This window comes from Antrostomus carolinensis, unplaced genomic scaffold (assembly GCF_000700745.2).
Source record: "Antrostomus carolinensis isolate BGI_N321 unplaced genomic scaffold, ASM70074v2 scaffold28151, whole genome shotgun sequence".
NCBI lineage: Eukaryota > Metazoa > Chordata > Aves > Caprimulgiformes > Caprimulgidae > Antrostomus > Antrostomus carolinensis.
In genome coordinates, this window is record NW_010295274.1 from 7,254 (window position 1) to 27,003 (window position 19,750).

Genomic DNA, 19,750 nt, shown 5'->3' on the forward strand with positions numbered 1-19,750 from the left:
AAATGTGAAGCTGTTCTTATAGACCAGAGCTCACATTTTCCCTCAGCTGCTTGTTCCTACTCCCTGCCTTGCTGCTTCAGATGAAAGATGGTTTTTCCATCTTAAGCATCATCTTCCACTACAAATCTTCCTAGCTTTGCAATATGACCTACTGTCACCAGCCATCTCATTTCTCCCACAGACTGACTCTAGGCAGATTAGCAGTCAGGACATCTGTGTCTCCATTGAAAGAAAACACTTCTAGTGAGGCATCCCATTGTACCTGCTATACCTGCAATTTTCCATGTACCCTGTTTTATGGTATGGGCAGAAAACAGCACTTCCAGTTTCTAGAGTTTTCAAACAACTGCATCCATGCTCTGACCTACCTAGCCACATGCACTCTTATCGGTTATAGGGCGAGGGCCCAACACCTCCTTTATTGGATGTGGCCTGTAGGCACCAGGGATGATTTTTCCCAAGAAGTTCCAGCTGTTGCTGCAGCCAGCCCCTGGCAGAGTCTGTACAGGGCTGGGCTCAGCTCCTGTGAATGTTTTCACTGGCCAGCTGCCAAGGAGGTGCTGATGGGTATCATCTAACATGAAGCAGATGAGAATACCTTCAAAGCCAAAGTGATAATATCTCTATCCACATCACTGGGACAGTTACATAAATATATGAGTGGCCAAAGCAAGTCCCTTGCCCTGCTGCCAAAGCCAGCTGAAATTGGAGATGGAGGATGCAACCAAGTAACAGTGGTGCAGAACTGCAGTCACTTTCTTTTAGATCTACCAAAGCAAGAAGACCAGCAGTAGTATTTAAACTGTGCAGCTTATTCTCTTTCCATTACTGTATACTGCTGCTATAAATTTCCAGGTCCCTCCTGCCCAGTTTCCACCTATGGCTTTCAAGACACAATTCATGTGTCTTTCTGAATGTTACAGCAGGCAATGTGCTATATTGATATCAGTGTAAATTGCTAAGAAATGAAGAATACAAGGGCACAGAGCAGAGACATTCAAGGTAAATCCCACTACAAATGCTGTAAGTCTGCTAAGGACCTTGAAGGAAGAAAATGTTCTTCTGGGTTAGAGAAACAATGGAGGGACATTAGCTCTGCATTCAGCTGCCTTCAGCAATCATTCTGTCATAACCAAGGCAGCAATTTTATGCTATCTTAGCTTTCTTATCATCTGAGAGGTACAGTCTTTTATTTCAGTTAGCTCTTCAGATAGCTTAATTTGTTTGGAAAGGACTGTGTGATTTTTAAGTGGAAAACGATAGGAAAGGACAAAGTGATATCCTAAGATGTATAGGCCATGAGTTTTTGGAGGTTCACGGCTTCAAAGCAGTTGACTCCAAAGTTAGTTGCCTAGACTTTCCAGCACTACCTGAAAATATCATGTCACCTGGAATATACCTTGATAACTCCTAGATGGAGCTCATACATTTGGCTGACTTAAATCCAAACATTCAGAATCAATTACAAAAAGAAACGAGCATGAATTACCACTGATTTTATCAAACAGGTTTTGTTGTTCCTACATGAAAGTGAAAAAGAATCTGTCCCCTAGGTAGAAAATTTTTGTGTGGGAGATTCCCAACATAATGGGGATTTTCTAGCAAATTTGAGGAGGAGGCTTATATCAGGAAGGTGACTATCATGAACTCTGTGGCTGTATCATAAATGTTTTTTTTCCAAGTCGAAAGTAAAAGATGTAGCCACAAGAGGGAGGCAGAACTCCTACGACAGTATAGTAACCCCAGCAGAAAACAAAATACATTGGAGAAATTTTTCAAAATTTCCCTCTTTATGCTAAAATTGTCCAGTAGCACTCTCATTGAGAGCAATGACTGTTGGCTGTAACTTCTATAAAAGTAGATTCATAATGCATAGTAAATGTTAAATGATTAACATAAACTGAAAATCAGTAAAGAGTACATTTTTGTCCTTAAATCTAAAAATTAGGTGAGAAATTACTTCAGGATAGATTGAAACTGATTTTCATGTGCTTTTTGTGGGTGCTGGAAAGGAAAACTGTCCTCATGCTGTAAGGGATTTATTTCAAAGGCATATAGTTGTATTCTTGACAGGCTGTAATACAGAAGGATCATTCTGTTTCGGGAAGGATACTTTTTATAACAAATTATTTATTAGAAAATCCAGCGCAAGGATGTATTTAAACACCTCTATTTCCATAGCCTCTCAGTAAACAGATAAGGCACTATCCTTAAATGGTGCTATTACTTATCCTCTAAAGCACTTCCACTGGGCATAAGGCCTTCTAGGTTCAGTGAGCTCAGAAGACAAAGATACTTGTTGGGAGGGAGAGGGCAGGTTTGGTGTCTAGTTCCTGCTCCAAGGACCATTTCCATAATTTACAGCATTTCAGAAACTGCCATCATGGATTGACAAACCTGGTCAGTACTCTAAACCCTCGAAGTCTTCAATCCCTCTTCTCAGACTTGAACTGTCTCCACCTCTGTGCTGGCCCTCTAGGTAGCCTCAGACGAGGAGGAGAAAGGTAGCCAAACGCTGTTTGCTTACCTGCAGTACAGTGCTCTGACCACTGAGCAGGTGTACAGCACACAATGCTCATTCCGAGCACAATAGCAGATTAGAATCCTCGAGAGAGGGAAGGTAGGAGAATGCTTGGCTTGAAAACCCCAGCTGGACTTGGCCATATAACTGTGTAGGACTGTGGTAGTTTGAGGCACACACAGGAACAGCAGGTGTTTGTAGCTATCTTTCACGGAAATTTATGAGAGCTCCTGGCAATTTTGGGACTTCCAATATGAGGCAGCAGCTGCAAGGGGGGTTTACCGGATGGGAGTAGTGAGCTTGGCTGCCCAGGCTTGGACTTAGTCCCAGTGGTGTACCTGGCTGCGGTGGAGGGTGTCTGTCTTCTAAAGAGTGGACAGAAAATAAAAAGGTCAACCTACTGTTCTTTATGTCATACAATGCATAATTGTATAGGCCTAGGCATGCCTGTACAATTCACACATACGATTTTGTTTTTAAACAGACAGTAGTTAAAAGTTATCCTTTTGCAGCATCTTCTGTTGGAGGTATTTAAAGTGCTTTATGGATGCAAATTTAAACTGATTCTGTGCATGACTGTACAGACAGGTAAGGACTACTCAGGTGAAAAGATTAGTCAACACCACTGAAAAATTTGCCTGTTGGCCTGCCTTTTCTTGGCTAAACATAAAATAAATTGAGATAGTCAACTCTTAGACACAGTTTTGAGATCTAACTGGTTTTCAGTGCGTCAATAATGGGCCCAATTCTGCATGGGGTTTACAGTCCTCAAAACTAGTGAGACTCATGTTAATTGAGTCTGCCTAATGTAGTAGGTCAGTAGTCCAGGCAAAAACCTGTCAGCTTAGAGTGGCCAGTAAAGAGCAACGGTCCCTTAGCTCCAGCAAACCTGGGGAGCGTGAACACACAGCTAAAGGCCCTATCCTTCCAATCTGCACTTCACTTCTCCAGGTAGGACCCATACCACAAACCCACAACTTACCAGGCAGAAATGTCACTGTCAACTTACACTTTCATTATCCTGTGTCTTGCAGGTCCTCTGGCCCTTTATGGTTTGAAAGCTGATTTTGACAATGTGGTTCAGTTCCAAATCCAATTCTATTTGTTCACCAACCTTCCAATATTTCATAATATCCATAATAATTTTTTTAGTGTCTATTTTTTTCCTTTGTTCCCAGGGTCAGTGTTTGTAGACTGGGACTCCTCAAGTCACATTTTTTGCATAGTTCCTGACTTGTCATGGGACTTCATGAAATTTTAGCAGACATTTTTCTCTGTTGAGACTGTAACTTCAATGTATCCTGTTTTGTCACCCACATTCCCCTGGTTGTTCCTGTTGCACCAACTGTCATTTCCTGACTGCCAGTGACATTTCTTCCTCCTGGGCAAAGGGTACCTAGAACAGCTTTGGGGGCGGGAGGGAGGGCAGAAAAAAAAGCCTGCTGACTGATGCAGTGCAATTTAACAAGATGCTGTTTAAATGGTTGAGCTCTATTCATCTCTCAGTTGAAAACTGTCTGCAATTTTGTTTTTGTTTGTCTTGACCAGAAGCCAGAACTCTGCTACAGTTCTGCCTTCATCTGCGCACTGACATGAGGTTTTCCCATTTCATTCCCCCCCAATCCGAGTACTTGCTGTATTAATACAATTGCTGAACTGACCATGCCCTAACAAATTTCTTTACTTCCACACAGAGGAGCAGAGATCTCTTCTGTTCTGCATAAGAGAAACCTTTGCACAAAAGGCTTGCACCTTAGGAAATGATTTTCAGCTGCATTCACCCTCTAATCATCTTTTTCCTTCAGAAGCAATTTTGGCCAAGCTGATTGCTCCCAGTTTATCTACAGCCCCTAGAGCAGCAGCGACTGGGAGACTGCAGAAGACCCCCGGCCAGGGAAGGACCAGTCTGCCCACATTCCCTGAACCCCAGCATCTGTCTGCCACTGGTGGCACCCCAGTACAGCTGCAGGCAGTGGTACAGTCACCCCTTTCCATCAGGGTTTGCTGTCCCATTATACAGGGTTAAGAAAGACCTACAGTCCACCTATGGGCCCTGTCAACAAGCGTAAGGGCCCCATGATCTCTGTGGTGTCCACTGAGGGGAATGCAGAGAGTCCCGTTAGCAAATTCATCGATCGATTATTGACTCTGATGGTCTGTAACCATGAGAAGGTGGGACTTCAGATACGGACTAATATTAAAGATCTGGTGGGTTTGGAGTTGAGTCCAGCACTTTATCCAATGTTGTTTAACAAACTGAAGAATACCATCAGCAAATTTTTTGATTCTCAAGGACAGGTAAAGTGTCGATATAGTCCTTCACATTTGTGTCTTAATAAAAAGTGTCAACCTTGTCTTTCACATAGGTAATTGAAATTGTAACCTGTTTGTGTTTTGCACAAAAAACCTGCAAGCATTGTGATTGTATTTGACAGCATGCATCAATAATTAGAGTATTTGTGATTCCAGGCTATATTTAACATCAAGTAATTGAAAACATTCTTGAATTCTTAGTACAGAATCTGTGAGAATGTTTTCAGAATTGTTATGGCTGGCAGTATTGACGCACTTAATACTGACATATATTGGAATTGTTTTGGCTAGGGGATACTAGTAGATTTTTGAAATGCTGAAGTATATTTAATAAATGCCCTTTTTTTGGTTTTGTGTGTAAAGAATTAAGACTGGCAATTTTCTCCCCGTAGGTTTTGTTAACCGATACCTGCCATAGCTAGCGTTTAAAATAGCATTCCCACTGCTTTTTTATATATGGCAGTTGCTGTTACACTTCTAATACTGTGACTGAAAGGACAGGTGTGTTTTCTGGGACTGGTGTGCTTCATGTTTCAGACACATCTGCTGTGACACAGACCTGCACCTAAGGGAAACAACGGGCCGCTTCTCTCCCATCTGCTTTACCTCAGCTGGCCTTCAGCAGTTTTTGTCCTACTCATAAATTTACAACATATCTGGATTAGATGGCAAAGGCGGTCATGGCAACTAAGAGCACTGAAAGAAAACTGTGGTGGTTTTTTTCCCTCAAAATGGTGCTATCTCACTCTAGTGCTATCTTTTGTTTGGGTATGCATTGCACTGGCACTCTGACTTCTCCATCTCTTGTAGGCTGTTATTTCTGCTTGTTTCAAAGGACTGCACTATTGCCAAGGAACTTTCGATTCCATCTTTCAACTTTTTCTATAACTCTCTCTTTTTAAAACCATTTTGCATATTAAGCTATCATGGTTAATATAACCCTACCCTCCCAATTTGACAGTATCATTTCCAAATGTCACTGAATATCTGAATTATAGTAAATAAACTGCTATTACTAAAAGCCCCTGAATCTTTCGATTTAACTTTCCTTCTTTCTTCTGGCTGACCTGATTTACTCTTGAGCAATGAACATGAAGCATTGCTCCCTGTGTACCTCCATTTTCTTACACTATAAAATGTTTGACTTACAGTCAGTTGTATTGAGGCATACTATGGAGAATGTGCTGAGCTCGGAGCTATTATCCTAGCAGCCCTTATGATGGGTATTGGATTTTCTTTGGTGAATGAGACTGCCCAGCTCTTCAGTCTGATTCAGGGAGAGCTTCTGAGATAAACAGCAGACTGCAACTCGTCTCAGTGACTGTGAGAGAAGTGGAAAGACGTATGAAATCATACATGGCTTAATCAACTTAGAAGGAACACAGAGAATCATAGCAGAGGACTCTGTAAATAGTTTAGACCTTATCTTACACTTGCTTTGCAAACAGATGTTCTGATCAGAGGAAGACACTGCCCTTGCATGTACTGGCTTTAGTGATCAGAGAACAGATGTAGAAGAGACCCACTGAGCAAAAGCTTCAGTTCTCAATTAATTTGTTTCAGGATAGCTTCATTCAAATGTTAGATCCTCTTCTATATTATGTCAGCACTGCTCCACACGTCTGTTATGTGACTGAAGCTCTAGGCCTGCTCCATTTCCTTTGCAGTCTATTGTTCAGCCTGGATGACAAAATGAAATAATCTCTCATTATCTAATTTATATCCTTCTTCATGCCATTCAAAACACTCCGTTTTCCTCATCTGAATTTAAGGCTTCCCACTTATCAGAATATACAGCACATACAACTTCGATTTCACAGTGAAAATGTGGATATGCTGTTTCATCTTAACATTTATTTAAGTTTTCCCACAGTTCAAACAAAACGACATCCCGTTTCAACTGATAAAATAAAAAGAAAAAACCCCACTTCTACAAAGTTAGCCAGTGTATAGACTTTCTTATTTTACAAAACAAAAAGGTAGGAACATGTTACAAAATATTCATCAAACCAATCAGTGTCAATAGTGCAAAGAACGAATTGCAAGTTTAGGAGAAAGAGGGAGGGAGGGTAGGACGGATGGGAGGATGGACGTGTGGGTGAGTAGCTGAACAGGAAGGCTACGAATAGCTGTGCCTGTTACCACACAAAATTTCATATCTCAGACAACTCATGATATAGATTTAACTTTAGTGGCAGAAGAGGGTAAGTACTTCACCCATAAATGATCTCTGTGTGCTGCCAATTCTTGTGCTGGCCAGTTCTGGAGATAATACAGCTATAAACATGAGCTGCTAAGAGGCACTGAAAGGAACTTTTCACCCTCTGGAACAGAGAAGACCTATCAAGGGCTTGGTTAGTTTGTGTACATTCAAGGGCTAAGGAAATTACTGAGAATTTCATGCAAGCAGCAGAGTAAGTGCCTTCAGGCTGAACTCTGTACACCTTTTCCTCTTGCTTTCATGCTCTTTTGCATGCAATTGCTCTCTGTCGTGGGAAGTGAATGATCAAGAGGGAGTTTTAGCAGCTACTGAGTCATGTGGACAGGCAGACCAACAGGTCTTGGATGTCCCGTCAAGTAAATACGTCAGCCAGCAACCCACCAGAAAAGGTAAATTATTTCTGCAATGTTTCTTATGATACTGCTACAATGAAGAACCTAAAATCTGTCTCCTTCATAGGATGACTAAATTTGAGTCTAAATAAAATAAAGGACAAAAATAACATCAGTCAGTTACAGTATTTGTCAGCTGAATTTGCCCATTTTCCTTTGCTAGCAGAGTGTCCATAGTTAATAAATGTAAGAAGCATTCACTAAAATAAGCTCAGCTGCCTGGAGATGTTGTTCATCTTCACTCCTTATGATCAAAGACAGTTTAAGTTTATTTTTCTAGGCAAAATTCCCTGCAATACCTCAAGTCTTACCACAGCACAAAAATGAAACAAAAACATAATGAGAAACAGAAAGAAGGTTGAAAGTGGGAATAACTTCAGGCAGTAACTGTATGCTTACCTTGAAGGCACATTTTCTGCATGGAGTGTTTGAGTACTACAAAGCTTTCAAATAAACCAAAGGACAGTGATTGTATCTTTCTCAAAAGGAGTATTAAACTGAAACTATTCAAAGAGATTTTTCCTCAAGATTAAAAAAAAAAAAAAAATCATCCCCACTACAGGCACAGTTTGTATCTAAATCATTTCTGCTACTCTAAAAATGACAAACTTCTTAGCTCTTTTCCCCCCACTCCCATCAACAGTCTGTCCAAATTACTACTGTGCCCCTATGGATGAAGAGTATACAGTTCAAGTACAAAAAGTTCATATGTGACAGTATCTAACACTGAAAAATTGTCACTGTTTAATCAATCAAGAACAGTGAAAGCCTCAAAAAGGGCACTTAGGATCCTGGTGTTCAAATGCTTAGGGCTCATAATGGTGCTGGACTGAAAAAAGAATTAGGTGGTGATGCCTGGTGATACCAACACTAGATTTTCTAAAAGATTTTGGTTGTTAGTTCCTTTTTGAAAAATCAAACTACTTACTGTAGTGCTTCAATAGGAAACAAGATCTTTTGAAACTCTGGCCAAGGTACTAATCCTAAACTCTTGAAAATTCAGTGGCAGGTACATCAGAAAAATACTCTCCAGAGATCAGAAAGGATTAAAATAGCTTTTTTCTAAACCAGAACAATTTTCCAGTTTTGCCCCTGTAACTCCATGAGGACTGGAAGAGATACTTCTGTTTTACAACCCACTACATAAAGAGAGATCAGAGTCAGGCTCATATTGTCTTTCATTCATTAGCCTTGAATTTAAAAAAAAAAAAAACAAATCAGTGATAAAGAGGTAGATAAATTAAGTAAATCCAGAAACCTCCAGTATGTTAATCTTTTATTTTCTGGGGCATTAAATATTCTGTGGCTGGAGTATGATAGAGACTGCATAGTTTAGGAATTCAACAGACGTTGATATTCCTTTGATTTTCTCCCCTCTTTAAGAAGTACGACATAACTTTGTTTACTTGCTATTACTCATTTGTTTTTTAAAGGGTTGGGGGGCAATAGGCAAAAATTCAGACACTGAGCCTGCAGATCAGAGCAGGAAATCTCTTGACTGTTTCTTTCACAAAACATTCTCACACTTCCTCAGCAGCATCTCAGCACTCCTTCAGCTTGGTTTTGTTGGATTTCTTGCTAGTCCTTTTAACTTTGACGAAGCTTAGAAACTGTACTAAGATGAAGTTTAGAAACTGCACGCTAGGAGCTGCAGTGAAAAGGAAAAACGCCCAGAAGTTCTTTGAATGCCTTTGAAAAGAAGGGTGAATCTTGTGGAGAGGAGTTGCCATGCAACTCATCACAGCCAGCCTGCAGCAGAGCTGAGAATCAGTCATGAATTCAGCCCCATGCTGTCAGTTATTTCGAAACCCATAAAAGTTATCATTTAATAAATAATAATTCTTTGCACTTTATCAGTAATTTCAATCCACTGATCTCAAAATGCTTTGTCAAAGTTAATAGCATTCTTCCATGTAGAGAGAGATGTTGCAAGTGCTTAGTACTAACTGCTGTGCTCCGAGGAGCTCCCTGGGCTTCAAGTAGGACTACCTGCAACGTGTTTATTAAGAAGTCCTAGAAGGACTGACACTTTATGTATTTACAGTGATGTACATGTGTAAATCTATATCACTAGTTCCACCAAGGCCTGGAATTTAGATGCATATAAAAGGAATTTAGAAGTTCCTTAGAATTTGTTTTAAATTCTACCACTACCAGTTTTAGACTCAATGTAATTAATCTCATGTTTTATTTGGGATTTTAACATTGTAGTGATTTTTACAGGAGTCACAGTGAAAGCAGTAAATGGAGAGTGTATTAATTTTCTGTTATATGAAATGTAGAATAGAATAAATTTATAAATTTATAAAAAAGCTTTCACTTCAATTCACTATGATTTTAAATTACATTGCCAAAGCTTTCCAAATGTGTGATTTTAAAGTCAGTAGTAATCTTTCAAAGGATAAATGATTTAAGAATTTATCTTTTTTACATTTAAAATTACCACAAGACAAAATATTATGCAAATCATGGAAAGAACTATAACAACTGGGTACTATGAACACTGTTTTCTCTGAAAATATATTTTTGCTTTTTGCATTTTCATTTAGAAAGAAGTTTTAAAACTTGCTGTTACTTTCAGCTAAGTGGAGATAAAAAAATCTCCATGACTGAAGCTTGTTTTTAATTTTTGAAAAGAGATTTTGGGTCCCAGTTAGTGAGGGTTTTATAAAGATACAAGTTATTTATATTGTAGGTTCAAGATAAAACAGTGAAGTAATATTGTGCTGGACAGACTTCCAAGGATTTTCAGGAAGGCAAACAACACCGTCTGTTAAAGTAATCGTGTTCTGACATTTCAATAACCACCCACCTTACCTATCAAAAAAACCCCCAAAAAACCCAACCAAAACCAAACCCCAATGTTTTTCCCTTAAATACCTTTCTAGGCAGGAATAATCTAATCTTAGCAAAGTCTCTCCTATTATGACACACATTCCCTGTTACTAGCAGCTGTAACCATCTTCTGTCAAGATAACAGAACAGCCCAGGCTAACAAATAAAAAATTTAAGAAATTGCCGAGGCTTCTTGTTACTTGTGCAGACTCCAGAAAATGTGCACAATGAGATGTTGTTGTTCAGGGGATGAGACAGGAAGGGGTGAATAGAAGAACAGCTACATCATCAGTGGTCCTGTCTGTAGTGCATCTGCCTGACCTTTTACTATGTTTAAGATGCAGAGTGTGTTGATGCTCCAGAATGACGCTCAACGTTTTCACTCTGTTGACCAGTTCAGAAATGAGATTTTATATAATTTATCACCCGATGGTCCCTGGTGTTTTTTCTCAGTTCAGCAGAAAGTGAATCTGCCAATGACCAAACCAATAAGCATACAAAAAAAATGCTTAACATAGGAGGGCAGGACTGTAAGTGAGACAAAGGCTGCTTTCTGGTTTGTCTGTGATGATGTCCAGACCATACTTCAGTGCAGAACCTAGAGGTGAAGAGGCAGAAAAGGCAGGCTCGACTGTAATACGAGTTATTCTGTCTATACCCCAACTGTAGTTAAATCGTTCCAGCAAAAGCCCACGGGTCCACTCCAAACAAACCACTGACGAGCTTCTTCTCAAAGTATGGATCATCACAAGGAAAAATGCTCCTTAGAGCATTATTTTAAAAGTTGTACTCCACACTTTTCAAAAGAAAAATACCAAAACCCTGCAAGTCCTTCCTTCTAGGTCTGCTAATTTGACCGCCTCTCTTGGGACCTGCAGACTGATCTTCCTTCACTGCGTAGCACATTCATTGACATTTGCAGTATCTTCTCCCTTCAGATCCTCATTCAAGTTTTTTTTCTGCTCTATTTCAACCTGTCAGAGGAAAAAGAGGAAGAACATTTGTAATGAGAAGGAATACAAAAGATTCAAAAATCTTCCTTAGTGGTGGTTTGTGTCCTGCTCAGGTGAAGAAACTCTTGGTAAACTGAGAGGGCTGTGAAGAGAAATAGAATGAGAAGAGAAAGCTGGATTTTATAAGTGCTTTCAGTCTAATTCAAACAGTTTTACGATACAGCAGTGTCATGACATCATTTACAGAAGAGTTAATGCCATGCAGAGAACTGTTCTCACATGATTTTATATTCATTATCATCCCCAGCTGTACTCTGAATCGAAACCCAGAACTTAATCTGCAGAGGATAGGTGGCTTCCTAAGTGACAGCAGAAGACCAGCCTCAATTTTAAATTCTGCAAAGACTGATGTCTAAAGCAAAGAGATTCATTTTCAAAATGCACATCTACATTTGTGTTCTAAATTTCAACATCTCCGAAAACTCAGGGATAATCCAATGTTTAATTCTCAAAAGGGATACTTTGGAAGATCAAATACCATCTCCACAGAATTTAAGAGACTACTAAAAATGTAACTACGATTACTATTAAAAATATTTGTCATGAGAATCTTTTCAGTATCTCTCATCATTCCTCTTAAAGAAAGCAGGTAGGATGCCAATTCCTCTGCTGAGTAATCAGCTAACATGCAAATTTTGGCATACTGAGATTCTTGGCAGGTATATATGTAGTGCATTTTCCCATCTGCTCCTCTCCTTGGGGCAGGAAGGGAGAAGAAATATTTAAGCAGAGAAAGAATGGGATCCTTTTGTCTGCTGTAGCATTCCCACATAGCTGCTATGAAGAGCAGCAAAATCCCCTGTTCACACTCTTACCGTATCAGCTAATCCCCAGTAGCTGGCTCGTGTATGCTCTTCCACAAAGCAACTGCAAGCAAGTTTATTCCATCTTCACCACACACTTCGCAGGGACAATCCACTGCTTGTTTGGCATGAAGCAACAGGCTGCACATGGGTAGCTACCGCACAGAGCCTGGCACATGCCAAGTCCCCGTGTCATCTGCCCATGGTATTTTATCATCTGCCTGCACTTTTCAAGACAATGAAGTATACAAAGAAACCATGGTGACTGCCACATACTCAGTTTTACCTTGTAACTGTAGTGTGCTGAATAATTGACCCACTTCCTCACGTCAGTCTTGTCCTCAACAGAGATGGACCGAACAGCGGCTTTGGATGCAGAAGTGGTGGGCATGTCAAATTCTACATCTACATAGCGGACAAAACTCGAAGGCACTTCCCGGTCAGAGCCAAGCTCTAGGTGACAGAAGAAGCAGTGAGGATGGCCAGAAGCTGGAAAAAGAGAGCAAACAGACATGAAAGTTGTGTTGCATGGATCAGAAAACACAACATCTAGGAGGGAGCAACATCATGAAACTGCATGAACTAGTTTGTGGCAAGTGACAGTATCTTACCTGTTTCAATGCTGTTGGAATTTCCAGAGGAATTAAACAAACTGCAAAAGGGACTGCCAATCACTCTAGTTTGCTTTTAGTGGTGAAAATACAAGATGTAAATCAAGCACAGCAGCGTAAAGGTATTTCCCCTCTGCTGATTCTCCCAGTGTATGTAACATGCTAAGTACATTGTGACACAGCCTTCTGAAATGTCATGTATTGGTAGTAAGGAAAGGTGGGACTTGGCAGATATTTCATGTTTATTTTAAATTGTTATCCCCATTTTTAGTAAAAGAAAATATACTGGATAAAGTTAAATAACTTTCCTGGGTTCATAAAGCAAATCTGTGAACAGCTTGGAAATAACTCTATTCCTTACCCTAACCCATGACAAGGTGGCTAGTCACTAAAGATGGCAAGGTGAGGAAGTAATCATGTTTAGCTCTGTCATCTGTAAATGATAAACCTTGTTATTATTTCCCCCCCTTTGTTTTGCTGGACAGCAGTGATGTTCAAAAATTAAAGTAAGGACTGCTAGTCAAACTAGGTTGGTTTTCTGACTGCTGCCAACTCCCTAAGCTCTTGGGCAAATCACTTAAGATCTGTGCCTCAGTTTCTCTGTCTGCAAAATGAGGATGAGTGCCTTTAAACAGACCTTGGGCTTTCTGATTGAAGGGATCCTATTATCTAAGTATGTGTAAATGAAAGTAACGTATAAATAAATGAATGGAATCCTTGTCTGGTGCTATTACAGGCTTTAGGATTTCTGACTACTTCATTGCGAAAGTTCTTCTCCATACAGCTCAGCAAGGTGTACAGGACAGAGATAAGGAAGAAGGAAGGCAGGCAGTGTGAAAAGAACTGGGTGGGGAAAGCCCAGAAGCTCCCGCTGGGAAAAGGAGGAAAACACCACCTGCAAAGGTCTTGCAAGCCCGGGCCTTGAAAAAGAGGTCAGCTCCTCATGCAGAGCTTAGCCCAAAAGTCAGCCTTGTTGAGCTGAAGCCTGAAAAGCAAGATGTGGGATTTTGAGATATTACTTGTCCCAACAGGATGAAATTGAGCAGTCTTTAGCATGCTTAGGGATTGCAACATCCTGCTTCAACTCTGAAACAAAGTTGGAAAAAAATTTCAACTTGGTGTATGTCTGGGTAAAAATTTTATCTAGAGTCAGCCTTGTATACCTGACCTAGTTGAAGATGTCCCTGCTCACTGCAGAGGGGTTGGACTAGATGACCTTTAAACCTTTAAAGGTCCCTTCCATGATTCTATGATCAGTGTTTGTTAGTGTCATGAATGTGAGGCACACAAAGCACAACTTATATAGATTTCCCATTTGTTCAACAGGCTCATTCAGAGCTTTTTCTCTAAAGGACAGATACACTTTTTAGTAAAATCAGGAGGAAATAAACAGATTGCTTTTGTTTTGCACCTCTTGCTTCTTAGAGCTACTAACACTTCATTCTGACAATCAGGGATCTGATAATTCATATATACACACAGGTTACTGTGATTGGAGGGAATCTGTTCCAAAAAACTATGATGTCCCAACATGTCTGGATTAAAGGATTTCATTTACTTCAGAAAGTATACCAGGCAGCACGCCCGAGATCCACAGCCAAACTAGACCAAAGTTCAAATATCCAGATCCAAGGCTCTGCATAGAGGCTATATCCCAGCTTTGCTAGAAGAGCATTTTCCCATGATCGAAGACTGGGTGGATGTTTTCTTAATATTCTGCTGGTGGATTAAAAAAATGCAAATGTGGAACCCAGCCAGCTGCAACTGAAGCTCTGCAGAGCCTGTAAAGAGGCTTTCTTTATCAACTGTTTTGATCATATTCATTGTGAATATGAGAAGGGCAATAAAGTTTAACAAACTATTTTGGGAAGGATTTCAGCAATGTGCTCAGTAGAGTCCAATCCACAGTTTTTTCTTAGGTCAAATCATAGTCAGAGTACACACAGTACTTTACACACTTGCTTTTCAGTGTCCAGTCATAAGCAGATGCTTTGGCTACAAAATAGACAGTGCCGATAACAAGTTCCTATAGTGAGAGTGCAAAGAGCCCCATCCCATTAGAAAGCACAAAGAGAAAACATTTGGATAAGACAGTGAAGCTGCTGAAATAATTCCTAACAAATTGAGTGCTGGGATACTACAAGCTGAATGTGAGCAGTGAGCTTCGGGAGTGACTGGCTGTCCTCCCCTGCAGGCTGCTGTACCGGCTGTCAGGGCAGACCCAGGCAGGGCTGATGGTGTCACGCGCCTCACGTCCACACAGAGCCTGCACCATTCAGGGAATGGAGTGAAGCACAAGAGGTCCAAGTGGATACCTAGAGACCTCTGGTCTTCCTGAGATCGTGTTTGCAAGATGTGTCTTTGTCACATTTGACATGTTTGATGTGTCAGAGCACAAAATGTGGATTAACAAAGGGTCCCATAGTAAGTTTGTGCCTATGTATGTAGTGCTTTGATACGCACGTGTGCTGGAGGGAGGCATGCAATGCGTACACCCCAGGTTGTGTGGACAGGTTGTGTGGCCTCTGAAGGAAGGGTGGAGCTGGAGACTGTGGCTACCTGCAGCATTTCCCTCCAGCTGCAGTGATGCCACCACCTCTCTCCTGCTCTGGAGGCCCAGGCACCAGAGCAGTTCATTAGCAGACCAAACATTTACAAAGGACCCAGAGCGCTCTTAGGGGTGACCTGCAGGTGCCACATTAAGAGAGCACAAAGTGTGACTTGGGAATATTTTTATACTTAGTGCTTAAGAACTGCATCATTTATAGGGACTTCTGCAAATAGGTGGAGGCGAGTTGTTATATGACTTGTGGGTAGGGCTGGATACAGCCAAGCATGCAAAGGGTTGGGAGTAGACACATCAGTATCATGTGGTCAGAAGTGTATATGGTCCATCAGGCATATCTAAGAAGGAGCAGGAATCAATGCTTTTGAGCACCATTTATATCCCTCTTTGTTTGCCAGATACTTCAAGTATGGAAAACCATGGGACAAGTACCATCAAGAGACGTAAATAGTCCCTGAGAGGCAAGGTCAGATTTAAACTACACTTGGCTGGCCCTGTCATCACTTTGGGATTCCCTCCCTCGCACATACCTCATGTGTCCTGGCCTGGACAGTGCTTGCAAGGCCCTTCCTTTCCCTGAAATTACATCTGACCTGACGGGAGGGGTGTGGACACTCTCTTCCTCTCAGGATGTAAACAAACACTAACTGCCCTGCGTTCTGCACAGTGACACTGATGGACAGGTGCTCTGTGGCAGAGCTCCAACAGCAGCGCCAAGTTTGGGAGGCATTTCCTCCTGACACAGGGTATAGATAATAAAGCCTCACACTGGGAGAGGCGAGACCAAGGAAACAAGAGATATAGATCCAACATCTCCCTCAAAGCAGAGATGGGTGAGGGAGCATCTCTTCACAGATGGCAGTAGAGCCAGGAGTTCTGCCTCTTCTCCTTGTTTGCTACCAGCATGTTCTGTGACTGTGTTAAAGTCTGGGGGCTTTCATTTCCCCAGCTGTAATATCTATAGGATATACTGAGATCTTTGGAGAGAAGATGCCACAGAAGGCCCAATTTCACAGCATCTCGTTCCCAGAGCTCATGCAGATGGCATAGTGAGATTTTCCTCACAAGCATGTTATAGCTCATAAACAGTCTGAGGTTAATTTTTCATTGCGATATTTTTCTTGAGTTCCCAAGCTCTCTCTTCTTATGCCCCGCATTACAGAAAACACGGAGCCTTCACTTTTGTCAGCGATGCCCCTTCAAATTTGTAACCCATGGTGTAAGCTGGCATCCTTGGGCCAAAATGTGATCCAAAAGATTAGAAGAAATGGATCCCAGTTTTGCTGACACTATAGCTCAAACTCAGGAAAAACATGTGTCCTTAGAAAGTGCCAAATCCACTACAACACTCAACTTTCCTTCAGGGAATACTGAATATGAAAACTCTTCCAGTCACCCAGGTGTATTACTACAGCATTAATAGTAAAAAGTGCATCTCATTTGTAAAAAGCTAGTCTAGAGCAGAGAAATCAAGAAGTAGAATTCACTAGGAATAAAAATAAACCGGAGTTGTCCAGCTTCATTGCACACCATGGATGAAAGGCAGGAAGTGGAATGACTGGCAGCCATGGCTAAAGGGAACAGTAGCTTGCTCATGTTTAATTTGAATGTTTAATTATGAATGTGTTACTAGAACTACAAAGACTTGCGGGTTTTTGTTGGTAGCCTCTTTACAGGTTTAAGCTGGAATCGCCTGTCTGCACTGATTTCAGAAACAGCCACAAACTGGCGCTTGGAATTTTTTTTTTTAATGGTCGCACAGTATCTTCTGTCCTCTTACAATCCCCATTTCAGACACTTTGTAGGCATTAGATAGATATATATAGAACTGGACCAGTATACTTTGCAATGGAAATCACATGTGTTGGAACTACAGCAATTTATCTGGTCTTGTCATTCATCCCTGTAGCATGGTATCTTGCCTTCGCAAGTTAACTGAAAAGGCCCTGCTTCCAGTAGCAGTGCTAAGCACACAGAGATGTTTGATGCCTAAGTAAAAACAGAGACAGAAGGCATATTTTTGCATCTGGAAAACCTAAATCTGTTTTTATCATTAGCAATGTTTGTAGGATACGTAAAACTAGTGCAATGAAAGGTCAGATAAATGCTTCATGCAACTAACTGATGTCCTTTGGTATACTACAGAGGATGATTTATCCCTCACCATGTAAACCCAGCATTCCCTGTCTTCCAAAACACATAACTCCTTTTAGTTTACTCCTGCAGAGATGGTATGCACCACTCACCTGAGTTTTTGTCAGGCAGTCGGTTTATCCTCCATACGATGGAATTAAAGGCATGCTCATACTTGGCAGTTCCCAAAGTTACTCTCATTACTGGCTCAGAACCAGACAGACTGGTTGATCCAAAAGTGGCCCCCTTGTTCACCTTGGCTTTCAAAGATTTCTCCCCCAGGACGCTCTCCCTGCGGAAGTTCTTCACCCACTCATTTGGCACTGGGTAGCGGATCATCACGTTTTCACAAGGGACCTGAGTTAAAGGGTCACAGTTGGAAGAGAACCCAGTGGACATCATCAGCCAGCTCTGCACCTCCACCTCGGCACCATTGATGCTGGCAGCTGTCCTCAGAGTAAAGGGCAAAGTTTTCTCAGCAAAGACAGTTCTGAATCGCATCAGTTCAAACCGGCAGGCATCCAAAGGGTTGAACAGGATGATACGGGAGTTATTAAACATATCCTCATCCACACATGAATGGAATCGACAGCCGTATAATTTAATCCACTTAGTGGTAGTAGTGGGCATAATATCCTGCCTTGCAACTATTTCATTCCCTTTAATCAAGATATCATTAAGGCCCAGTCTGCATTCTGCCAGACCAGAAAGGAAGCTGAGAACATAGATATGGGTCAGCACACTGTGCTGGAGAATCACACTGTCTCCTTTGGCCAAGATGCCATGAAACTCATCCCTGACATCAACCGTGATTTCTTCTTCTTGATAGTTTAGTCCCACTGTGCTCAGATCTGTTGATGAGGTTGGCAAGTTCATTAGCGTGTCCTGCACAGCACTGATGAAGCTAAGGAAGTCTTCATAATCTGTAGTCCCAAGCTTGATGATTTGCTCTCTCTCTGCTGTGTGAGCAATGGCTGGCTTAGGCTGATACTTCTTTTTCTCCTTGTAGGTTGTGCGGTCCAACCGCACACTGTGTATCCTTCCATTCTCATCATAGTTCTGGAGCTTGCGCTCTGAAATCTCATGATTGATTTCAAGTTTGAATTCCCGGAAAGGTTTCTCCAGTCCTTTCTCATAAAAAAGCTGTATACATCCACTGTCAGTCAGCTTGACGTATATTGGTCCCCAGTGCCTGGATGACATAATATTCTTCTTCTCTGGGATCCTGAGCATCATTGGCCATCCGTCCTTTGGCTGAGCTGGTGCCAGGTTAAATAAGGCTGCATCCAGATCATATGGCATCATGGGGTCATCATCAGGCAAGGCAGGGTTGCTCACATGATCTGGGTCTCCAATCTGTAGTTGCTTGAGCTGCTCTACAGCATCTGTGTGGGTTACACTTTTGTTTGCCTCATGGAAACTGATGGTATCAGGCTCTTGATGGAGAATAATGAGAGAGTCTCTTTGGCTTTTGCCTGGAGCACTGGAGAGAGAAGAGCTTTTGGAACGCCTGTCTCGCTCCTCAAAGAATGAGCTGAATGGATTGATGGGTGAGGGCTGGACATCTCGCAGAGATTCATCCAGGAAGGGATTAGTAGCACTCCACGGTGGTGTTTCAACAGAAGGCAACTTGGTTAAGGAGGAGAGATCTAGTTTTTGAATTTTGGAGAGGTCCCCCAATGTGCTTTTAGGACGTTCTCTTTTCTTAAAGGATGTAGTGAGGTTAAAGTTAACATCTGGAGTCTGTGTTTCTGCAGGTGGGGTGTCTGTTTTCAAGGGAGAAAGGTTCTGCGGGGAAAAACTGACTTCATTGTCATCAAAAGTCACCCAGCTGGGAAAGCGAACTGTGGTTGGGGTAGATGAATGCCCATTCATGGAGGTGTTGTTCAGCTGCCAGTTGACAGCCTCCATATCTATCTCTTCATCTTCTTGGAGAGATGAGGAATTGTCTTGAAAAAAAGAGGGGAGGGGAGGAAATTTCAGCTAATTATTCTGAAGTTACCTAGTTCTCTCTGCAAAAAGAAAACCACAGTCTGCACAGTAGTTTGCATGCCCAAGAAAGGCCTATTTATATGCTGAGCAAGAAAGATAGTCAGAAGACTTGGCTAAAATGCTGAAGAATCTGGCAAGAATTAATGAAGAAATAGACAGCTGAGCACAGAAAGGAATGCAGGAAGAAATACAAAAGGAATGACAGCAATGATTGTATTGTTCTCATTCCAGCATAATGACCTAAAAAAGAAACTTAGCCCACATGTTGTAGTGATTTTTTAAAACTTCGCTTTCTAAACTTTCAGGCTGCATTTCTTCTCTCCACTTATCTTCTGTCATTTGCCTGTTTT

General features: G+C 41.3%; 1 protein-coding gene across 1 annotated transcript; it reads right to left on the minus strand.

Moving 5' to 3' along the window:
• Window positions 1–11,172: 11,172 nt before the first annotated feature.
• Window positions 11,173–19,357, minus strand: STON2 (stonin 2; the record flags this gene model as incomplete). Its single annotated transcript, XM_010177940.1, has 3 exons — window positions 11,173–11,256; window positions 12,385–12,587; window positions 17,522–19,357. Coding segments are annotated over 3 exons (2,123 nt in total), but the record flags the coding sequence as incomplete, so codon positions are not given.
• Window positions 19,358–19,750: the final 393 nt, after the last annotated feature.